This window comes from Pinus tabuliformis, chromosome 4_2, assembly GCF_031772625.1.
Source record: "Pinus tabuliformis cultivar Carrire ecotype Pingquan chromosome 4_2, CPIR1, whole genome shotgun sequence".
In the NCBI taxonomy this organism is placed as follows: domain Eukaryota; kingdom Viridiplantae; phylum Streptophyta; class Pinopsida; order Pinales; family Pinaceae; genus Pinus; species Pinus tabuliformis.
This window is the reverse complement of record NC_142304.1, coordinates 325,960,928-325,971,324: the sequence shown is the minus strand read 5'-3', so window position 1 is coordinate 325,971,324 and position 10,397 is coordinate 325,960,928. Positions and strand designations below refer to the sequence as shown.

The 10,397-nt window shown below is 33.0% G+C and overlaps 1 protein-coding gene across 1 annotated transcript; it reads right to left on the bottom strand.

Moving 5' to 3' along the window:
- Positions 1 to 1,426: 1,426 nt before the first annotated feature.
- On the bottom strand, positions 1,427 to 4,160 carry LOC149169271 (uncharacterized). Its single transcript, XM_089428623.1, has one exon. It carries the CDS (start codon positions 3,525 to 3,527, stop codon positions 1,725 to 1,727), a length of 1,803 nt encoding a protein of 600 aa, XP_089284749.1. The 5' UTR covers positions 3,528 to 4,160; the 3' UTR covers positions 1,427 to 1,724.
- Positions 4,161 to 10,397: the final 6,237 nt, after the last annotated feature.

Sequence of the window (10,397 nt, the reverse complement as noted above, 5' to 3'; positions counted from 1 at the left end):
TTGGCCTAGGATTAAACATATAGTGTAGCTCATAGCAATCAAACTTGCTAATGGGTTATGCAAATCATTCCATTTTCTTCCAAAAGTCAAATTTGTATAGGAAGACCAAGAAATTCAACCCAGACACGACAATGATGCTCGATCAACCATTAAGAAGTCATCAACCCACCAAATTAAAACAATAAGGGTATTCCAACAAAGCCATAGCCCAAGGTTCATCGCCTAGTTATAGCGTGTTCAAAAGATGAATGTGAGGATCCATAATAGAAAAATATGGGGAGCCGTCAGTAAATGGTTGGGGGGATCCAATTGCATATAATCAAGATGATGAGCACATAGATGTTGATGGGGCAATGTGGAAAGACCTTGATGTTCATAACTTCCCCATTTTTTGCCTCAAATTTTTCATGCATTATCATCTTGGGTCCCTTCAAGCAGAGATATTTTCTTTGCCTTGTGCCTAAATATATTTTGAATTCTTGAGTAGAATCACCCACTTAAGGCAGAACTAGCACCAAGGAAGACAACTCTAAATTCCATAAAATTTTCTCTTATAAAAGCATCTTTTCTGCAATAAATTAGAAATCGCCAACAATAGTTTGTTGGGTCAATGAAAGCAGGTAGCTAATATAACCTCACCAAGATTCAAGTCCAACACCCAGCAGCATGCCACTGTTTGTGATTGCACTTGTGGATGCACAACCATGCATGCAACAGCAGTTAGGCCCAGGTGTGAAGCCTGGGAAACTTTGGCAAAACAGATGCCCACCACTTGCGGTTGCTTAGCAGAAGATAACCAACTTGAATGGTGCTAATGGTGTGCCCAATCCTTTAACATCATTGTGAGCAGAGGAAACCAGTTTTTAAAAAAAATAGAAATTGACAGATACCACCCAAGAGCACAAACTGAATATTCTATCATGTCTCTTATAACTAAGGTCACCTTTACCCAAAAATAGATCAAACTTGCTTATACACATCCAAATATAGGTAGGAAAATAAATCAAGAAATTTGAAACTGCATCTCCACCTTACCGAGTCCAAAATCATATTCTTAATTTGAGTGGACCTCAGAATAGATGGGAAATCCAAAACTATGAGGAAAAGGTTAAAAGCAAAATTAACTAGGAAACAGAACAAAAAGATTTCCTGCAATCTCTTGCAAATCAGATGTTAAGCCTAAGGTTGATCATTTAATATATGATTTTTAGAAGAACGGTAGCCTAGTCTTCTATTATTTGCAAATGTCCTGCACCCAAGCAAAAGCCTTATACTCAAAAATATAAAAAGGAACGAAAATTATTGCTAACATAAGACTGAAAAACTCCTCTGACAACTGAAAATTGCAAGAAAACCACAATAAGCCCACTGAACAGTGTCAGCCTTCAAATGCCCAATAGGTAGAAAACCCTATACTCAGGTAATATGTAACACCAAATCAAACCCATGTCGTTCATTTGGAAAGAAAAAAATAATAAAAAATACATTTTGTGGTTCAAAAATATTTGTATTTCTACAAACGCAGGAGCCAATAATACGAGCAACTACTTTTGCATGAAAACTCCTCAGAGGGTATATACTGTGAGTTTCGACATTACAATCCATCAAATTGCCTTCAGTTCAATCCACAAATATTTTAGTAAGCTAGTAATGTGAAGCTGAAAATTTTAAATATCATGTGTTAAAGGAAACTTACAGCAATAACAAAAATTCCAAACTATAACTTAGTGATGCTTTGAGCATTTGATGTAATAGAAACATGCTGCTGCAATTAAAGTGCCTGTCGATGCTGCCACAACAGGCCATGCAAGACTGTTTCCTTTTCGTTTTTCAAGAATTTGAATCTCAGACATCAACTGCTCAATATTACTATCCTTGTCTTCCAGGGTCTTTTTAGCAGATTCCAAAGTGATTTCCAAATCCCTTATCATTTCTTTGAGTTGGTGTTGTTCATCTACAACTGAACCTAATGTCACCTTCATCGTATCAGTTTCTAGAGAGCGGTTGATATCCTCCAGGCCATTTTTTTCTGAAGCAATGGTCAAAACCTGATTCTCTAAACCACTAATATTCTGCATGTCCCTGCTAGCAACTTCTGATTGTCTAGAAGCTTCTTCTAGTTTCTTGCCAAGCATATCCCTCTCTTTCTCAATGCAGGACTTCTGTGCATGCAACGATTCAATCTCCTTATTTTGTTCTTCCTTTTCCTCTATTAATTTAAGGTGTTCCTCCTGCAACATGTCAAGTTTTCTCCCTGAAATGGCAAGTGAGGAGCCCATATCATCTACCTTTTGCTGCAGAATCGCATTCTCTGATTTCAGCTTTGAATTTTCAGCTGAAAGATCTTCACCAGCCTTATTACGCACATCCTTCAACTCTGATAACTGTTGAACAGCTTCAACCAACTGGCCTTGGAGACTAACATTCTCTTCTTTCATTTTCGATAGCTGTTTAACAGCTTCATCCAACTGACTAAGGAGACGATCATTTTCTTCTTTCATCTGCTGGTTTCCGACCTGTACGGTTTGGAATTCTTCCTTCATATTCACCAAGTCCGCATGCAAAGCCTCTTTCTCATTTTCCAAGGAAAATAAAGAATCATCTTTCAACCCCAACTCCTTCTTCAAAGATGCGATCTCATCTCTTAGCTCTTCATTTTCTTTGCATGATATTTCAACCAGTTTATTTGCTCCATCGACCTTTGTTTCAAGCTCCTCCTTATCTCTGGTTATCTCCTCTGCAACCCTCCTAGACTCCAACAGAGAACCACTTAATGTCTCAATCTCAGCATTCAATTGGCTTCCGATAACCTCGATCTGACCGGACAAATATTTATTCTCGACCTGAAGACCTTCAACAGTGGCCTCCAATCCCTGGATTTTGCTGGAAGAATCTGCCAGTGAATAACCCAATTCCTCCTTTTCATTTTTCCATGCCAACTCCGCCTCCTCCTTGTGTTTAATGATCTCTTCATTGCTTTTTTTTGCTTCCAAAACTGCAGCCAAGAGTTCCTCCTTCTCGCCATTTAAAATTCTCTCTGCTCTAGAAATATCATCTAATGCACCTTGCAAGTCATCCCTCTCTCCTACAAGTTTCTCCAACTGGGCTTCTTTCAATTCCGTATCAGTTTTCAGCTCCTTAGCAGAATTCTCCAACTCGGTTTTCTCTCTCCATAAAGACTTGTTGTCCTCTATTATAGACTCAATTTCACTACGCAGATTGCCCACCTGGGATTCCAAATGGGTTTTCTCAGACCTAACAGACAGCTCCTCCTCTTTCAAAGATTCAATCTTGCTTTGTAGATTGCCCACCAGGGATTCCAACGCATTCTTGCCTTGTTCTAAGTCTTTCACAGCCTGTTCCCTTTCAGCCAGCTGATCGGCTAAAATAGTCCGTTCTTCGATCATATCATGGACTCGTTTAATGAGTGTCTGGTTGAGCTTTCGGAGGCCATCCAAGTGTTCCTCAGGCTCATCATGGCCATGGCCATTGTGGGGTGTTCCATTTTGGGCTCCTAACTCCTCCATTGAAGTTTTTTAATCTTATTCCCAATCAACAAACAATACAATCCAGTCCTATACCAGCATCAAGCAGGCAGGCAGACGATGATCTGATGAGCTCTTAACACAATATAAGTTTCAAAATCCTTACCTGTATGTTGCGTGGTTCGCTTCTCCAAACTGTTACACGGCTTGGAAAAACTCCGAGATGACCAAGATAGTGGGAAATAAATTAACCCACGCAATCTCTGAAGATCACCCGCAAATGGAGAGAAATGGGGTTTTGCCAGCGAATCACAAACCCTACCCAGATCTTCAATCTTATTACATGCAATTTAATTCCCCCTCAGACCAACTTCGCAAAATATGCTCATCAATATCTCTTAACCATAAATCTCTCTACACCATATCTGCTTGTCGAGCGGAGCCGCCTCTTTCGCATGAAAAAGAAACCCAACCTGGGTGCGACAGCAATTCAACTTTTTTTTTCATTTCCCATAAAATATCAACTTTATATTTATTTTACATTTTCGTAGGGATGTAGCAATCAGACATTAAAAGATAGCTTTTTATGTCGAGATAAAGAGTGTATGGTGGTGGTTATATATTTGATGGGATGGAGATTCTCTCGCCATGGAGGGCCTGCGGGGTGTTTCACCTCTGCTTGTTTTCTCCAGTGACTTGAATCTTTAATTGGATGTGGCATTTTGAAACGAATTTAGGGTTTTGGAGTTTAGGATATGCGGACGTTGCCACAAAAGTTTTAATACTTTGATAGGGTCAAAGTCGCGAGAATAAAAAGTAGTATTATGGTCTGATAGTGTGAAAGTTTAAAGCGTGACCAAGGCAAAGATGCAAGCAAATGCCCTGTTCAGCGGTATTTCAGATAAAGTGATTGTTGCCATTAATGTAGGGTTTGAGGAAATTATTTCGATGTTTATTTTTATGAGCGAAAATATTTTTTTGAATTTGAATTTGACAGGAGATAACATGTTTATGTAATTTGCAGTAGTTTTAAAGCTAGATTTCTTTAGAGTTTTCAGTGTATTTTTTTGTTGGAATTTGGTAAAAAAATATGATCAAATTTTGATTTACTTTGTTTAAATTGGTTTTTTAACTGTATATATAGATTCAACACCACAAAAACCCTTATGGCATTTCTATTGTGAATAGTTCACTTGTCAAACTGATTTCAATGAATCTCTCTAGAATTCTAGAAAAATTAGATTGGAAAACAAACTTGGAAACTTCCCAAAAAGTCGCACTTGTGTATTTTAACTGTTTATGTTTTGATTTTTTGATTTTTTTAATCAATTTTATTTAAAATTTAGTAGAGATGTGTTGGTGTTATTAATTTGAGTTGCATAGTTTTACAGTGTAAATGGGTTTTTAAAAATCAAGTAGTTTTTAAGTGTGATTTTTGGAAAGTTTTTTGGTTTATTTTAGGATCTAATTTGTTTAGAATCAAGCCGGGATTCATTGAAATCACACATGTGAAATCTTCACAATCGAAGTATTTCAAGGGGTTTTGAGAATATTGAATCCATATACACAGCTAAAAAATCAGTTTAAACAAGATAAGAAAAAAAGGTAGTATAATGCTCTCATTGTGTGAAAATTTAAAGCGTGACCAAGGCAAAGATACAAGCAAATGCCCTATTTTAATGTAGGGTTAGAGGAAATTATTTCGATGTTTATTTTCATGAGCAAAAATATTTTATTGAATTTGAATTTGATAGGAGATAATAGGTTTATGTAATTTACATAGAGTAGTTTTAAGTGCCATTTTTTTGAGTTTTCAGTGTATTTTTGGGTGGAATTTGGTAAAAAAAAATTGTTTTCAAATCTTGATTTGTGTTGTTTAAACTAGTTTTTTTTACTGTATATAAGTCAAAAATCCTTAAGGCACTTTGATTGTGAATCGTTCACATGTCAAACTTATGATTTCAATGAATTTCTCTAAAATTCTAGAGAAATTAGATCGGAAAACAAATTGGGAAACAATGAATTTCTCTAGAATTCTAGAGAAATTAGATCGGAAAACAAACTGGGAATGTATTTTAACTACTTTATGTTCTGTTTTTTTTATTTTTTTTAATCAATTTTATTTAAAATTTAGTGGAGATGTGTTGGTGTTATTAATTTGAGTTGCATAGTTTTACAGTTTAAATGGGTTTTTAAAAATTGAGTGGTTTTTAAGTGTCATTTGTTGGAAAATTTTCCTGTTTATTTTACGATCTAATTTATTTAGAATCAAGCTGGGCTTCATTGAAATCACAAAAGTTTGACATGTGAACTCTTCACAATTAAAGTATTTCATTGAAATCACAAATTTGACATGTGAACTCTTCACAATCGAAATATTTCAAGGGTTTTTGAGAGTGTTAAATCCATCTACGCAATCAGTTTAAACAACATAAATCAAGATTTGACAACAATTTTTTTTGGCTAAATTCAGGCTAGAAATCAACTAGAAACTCCAAAACATTACACATAAAAGCTACTCTTTAAAAAAATATTAATTTATTTATATATTCAAAAATATAATTTATATATTATTTATATATTCAAAAATATAATTTATATATTATTTATATATTCAAAAATATAATTTATATATTATTTATATATTCAAAAATATAATTTATATATTTATTTTCTATTTATTTTAAATTTTATTAAATATTTAATTTTTTATAATGATGTTAAAAAAGTCAAAGAAAATCATTTCATTTAAAAAAGTTATTTCTATATATTAACGTTTTATTATAAAAAATAAAAATAAATAAGCATATTATATGATATGATTTTTTTTAATATGAATTGAAAATAGGTTTATAGTTTAATATCAGTAAGAGTGTAAGCTTATTATGTAATAATGTTTTAAGTATTATTTTGATAATTATTTTTGATGATGATAATGATGATGTTTAACGTCTGTTGAGACCAAACAATGGTCTACTGGACCTAAAGAAACAAATTATTTATTTTGATTTAAGATTTTATTCCTATACTCAAAAAGTTTGATAATTAAATTATAATAAAAATTTTGTTTAAAATATAAAATAAAAATAAAAATATTCTATAAAAATTTTTACTATAAATATAAAAGATATATAATATAATTAAATTAAATTCTACTATTTATATTTATATTTATATAGCGTAATTGAATTAAATAAAGAAAAATAAAATATTTTTTAACTAAAATATTTATTATAAAATATAATATAATTAAATTAAATTGTAATATTTATATAACATAATTGAATTAAATAAATAAAAATAAATTACTTTTAATGAAAATGTTTATTATATTATAGTTAATTGGGTTATTTGAGGTGATTGAGTAGAATAGTTGACATGATGAGCTATAATGTCTTGATAGATATTGTTTTAATGGCTCTGAGCCTCATAAATTTTTAAGTGATAATATTTGTGGGCTAACAACAACCTCACTTTAGCTCTTGAAAAAAAAAATTGTTTATTATATTGTTATATGTATTTAAAAGTTAAGTAGTCGCTGCACTCTAACCCTCTGGATTAGGAGACATAATTCTTTCCTAGAAGAATTTAATAGATAGATAAATAGATAGGCTTAGTCTAACTAATATACTAAATATCCTTTTTCACGGAATTCACCAAAATCCGGCAATACAATTTCAAGATTTTTTGTTGTTTAAAATACATTTTTTGAATGCATAAATGGAAAAACACTATGCAGATTAAACAATTTAAACTCAATTTAAAAACCTGGGGCACTAGAATTATGCAGATTAAACAATTTAAACTCAATTTTTAAAAAATCTCTAACTGATTTTGATTAAAATTAACCAAAAAAATAGTCATGATAAATTAGACTACGCCTTATTTTGTTCTTTTGGGAAAGCTATATATATATATATGAGTATAAATTAAGTATTGAAGAAAATATAAAATCATTTTATATAGGGTAGTGTATGTTATTTGTTTTTTGTCTATTATATTTAAGTAATATATTTATATTAATTAAATGGTTGATAAATGTTGATAGTTATTAAAATATTTATGTAAGGCTGAAAAATTGTAAGTTTTGAAATAGAAAAATAGTTTAGAAATCTTTGATTTCATCTATTAAATTGTATATAAACAAAAAATATTCTCAATTTATTAAATTTAGACCATTCAAATATTTTATTGTTTAAAGAATGAAATTTCTAAAAACACTAGTACAAAATAAACCAAACCTATTAATATAATAAAAATAAAATTTTACATAAAAATAAAAATAAAATAAAAATTATTTATAAAATTATGTATAAATAAAAATATTATTATTATAATGCAAGAATGTTACACAATATTAAATTTAAAATAATTTATATTAAATAAATATATTTTTAAATTATATCAACAAATGGAAAAAAATCTAATGCTGAGTTTAAAATAATTTATATGAAATAAATATATTTTTAAATCATATCCACCATTGAGAAAAAAAATTAAAGCCATTTATATTAGAAGGCATGTGGAAGTAAATATATCTTGAAATCATATTAACCATTAAAAAAGAGGAAACAAGTAAATATATCTTCAAATCATATCAACCATTAAAAAACAAAACCTAAAACAATTTTTTTGGCGTTTAAAACGCATATACATTTTAAAGATTTATAGGTTATTTTTTAAATAAAACTAAAATGCATTCAAGTTAATAAATATGCGTCTAATGAATTGCAACCATGTCAACGTTTATGTTTATGGGTAGTAGTCATATGCAATTATGTCATTCTTTATAATTACGGCAATAGTAGTCAATTCATGTCAACGTTTATGTTTATAATTATTATAGTGATACGTAATTATGTTATTATTACCCGGATGCGGGTGAATTAAGGATGTATTAATGGAGTCATTTAATGGTGTCGGCGCTCGGCTCTGTCAGCTGTTGGATAGCGCAATTCTCCAAGCTTAAATTTGGTTCATGATGGGCCACATAAGGTGATAACAAGTCTGCCTGCAATTCGACTTAATTGCTCACTCCGATCGAGATAAGGCTCATGCGATTTTATTCATGGCGCACTTGGCCTTCCATTCCATTGTTTGCTCCTCGTCCTCTTGCCTTTGCCCGCTCTATACAGAAAATCTCTGCAGCAGAACGGTTACTTCCATCAGCGTTTGGCTCCTGGTGGCTCTCGATGTTGGAATTAAGCTTTCCTTTTCCCAAGCTCGGCCCTGCTCTCTGAATCTTGCTCAGTATCCCCTCGAGCTGTCTCGTCTCCCCTCCACGGACACCTGTTCTACCAAGTTTTCCCTTCGCAGCCCGGCCATGGTCTGTCATCGCATGCGAAGCCGCCATGGAGGGAGCCGTGGTGGTCGTGGGCGTTCTCAGACTGCACACTCTGTTGATCAGCCTCTGCCCCCTGCTTCTCCGCCTTCATCTCAAGCAAATTCGCCTCCACCTAGCCCTTCCCGCAGTCATTTCCCGCATAATGCTTTCCAGACAACTCATTTTAAATTTCAGAGCAGCCTAAACAGGCCTATTATTACGGCCAATATTACCATTATTTTCTCTGAGGAAGAGGCTCAGCCTCAAGCCACAGCGCGCACCTCAGCTGAGCATTCTCAGGGCGGCCACAGAATTGCGAGCAGCCATGGCATTGAGCAGAATCTGGCAGATGAAGGTGAGGTAAACAGGCGTGGCGAACTGCATGTCGAGGGTGATGTTCCTGGCGACACTCAGCCACCTAGTGGCAGCTCCCATGGGGCCTCTGTCTCCATTGCCATTGCAGGTAGTTCTAGCGGCACCCGTCCAACGGCAGATCCTCCAGGTGGTAGCGGGGCGGGTGACGAGGCAAAGGATGGAGAAATCTGGTATGGTAATGCATGCCCTGTTGTTGAGGAGCAACCGGACCAGGACGTGGTCATGTGATGCCACCTGAACCCCTTCAGAATTTTTTTGATTACTTTGTCAAGTTCAAATGGTATTGGTTTTGTGGTTCTGGTTTTGTCTTTGTGGCTCGGTAGTCTGGTTCTTTGTCTTTGTGGTTTGGTAGTCTGAGGTTCTCCTGCTGAAATGGATAGCATCTCTATCTTTTGTTGTTGGTCTCGACGGCTTCATAGGGGGTTATCCCATATCCTCTTTTTGGCTATATCATTGTATTCAGGTTCCTATGTATGGTTTTTTGCATACTGTAACTGGTCTTCCCAATCATGGGACAGTTTTGATGAGCTGAAGGCACACAGATGCTCTCATCTGAGGTTTGGACCTCCTTGTAATAGTATTTTCATTTTCCTTTAATAGAATTAGTCTTTACCGAAAAAAAAAAATTATGTTATTATTTATAATTAGGAATTATTTTAAAAATGTAAGGAGAGTTGGATAGTATTGTTAAATTAAAACTGGATAGTTGAAAATTTTATATTTTGTGTTAAATTAAAATTGGTTAATTGAAAAAGTTATATTTTGTTTTGAAATAATAATTGTTATGTTAGATTTAAGTTGTTTGATATATTTGTGTTAAGTTGGTAATGCACAATTAAAATAATAATTAAAATATTGAGATGATGAAAGTTGATTGAGACATAATTTATCACTTATTTTACCAATGAAAGATTTAAAACCATTGTGACGAAATATTGATTTTCTAGAATGGACAATTTCTACTAAGAGAAAAAAGTAGGTACATATTACTTTTGCCTCATTTTAGGTTATTAATTTTTTTTGTCGATGTCATATGGCGGCATTCAAAATGTATGTTTTATTCTTATTCTCTTTTGTATTCCCTATTATTGGTGATTATCTCATTTAGGAAATTATCTATAATTGTTGTAAATGAGGACAATGTATTATTACTCTGCATAAAATTGAACTCGACCCAAAGAATGATAAATTAAAAGAATATTGTTGTATATTGG

Coding starts and splice junctions, on each gene's coding strand:
- LOC149169271 (XM_089428623.1), bottom strand. CDS start 3,527: ATGGAGGAGTTAGGAGCCCAAAATGGAACACCCCACAATGGCCATGGC.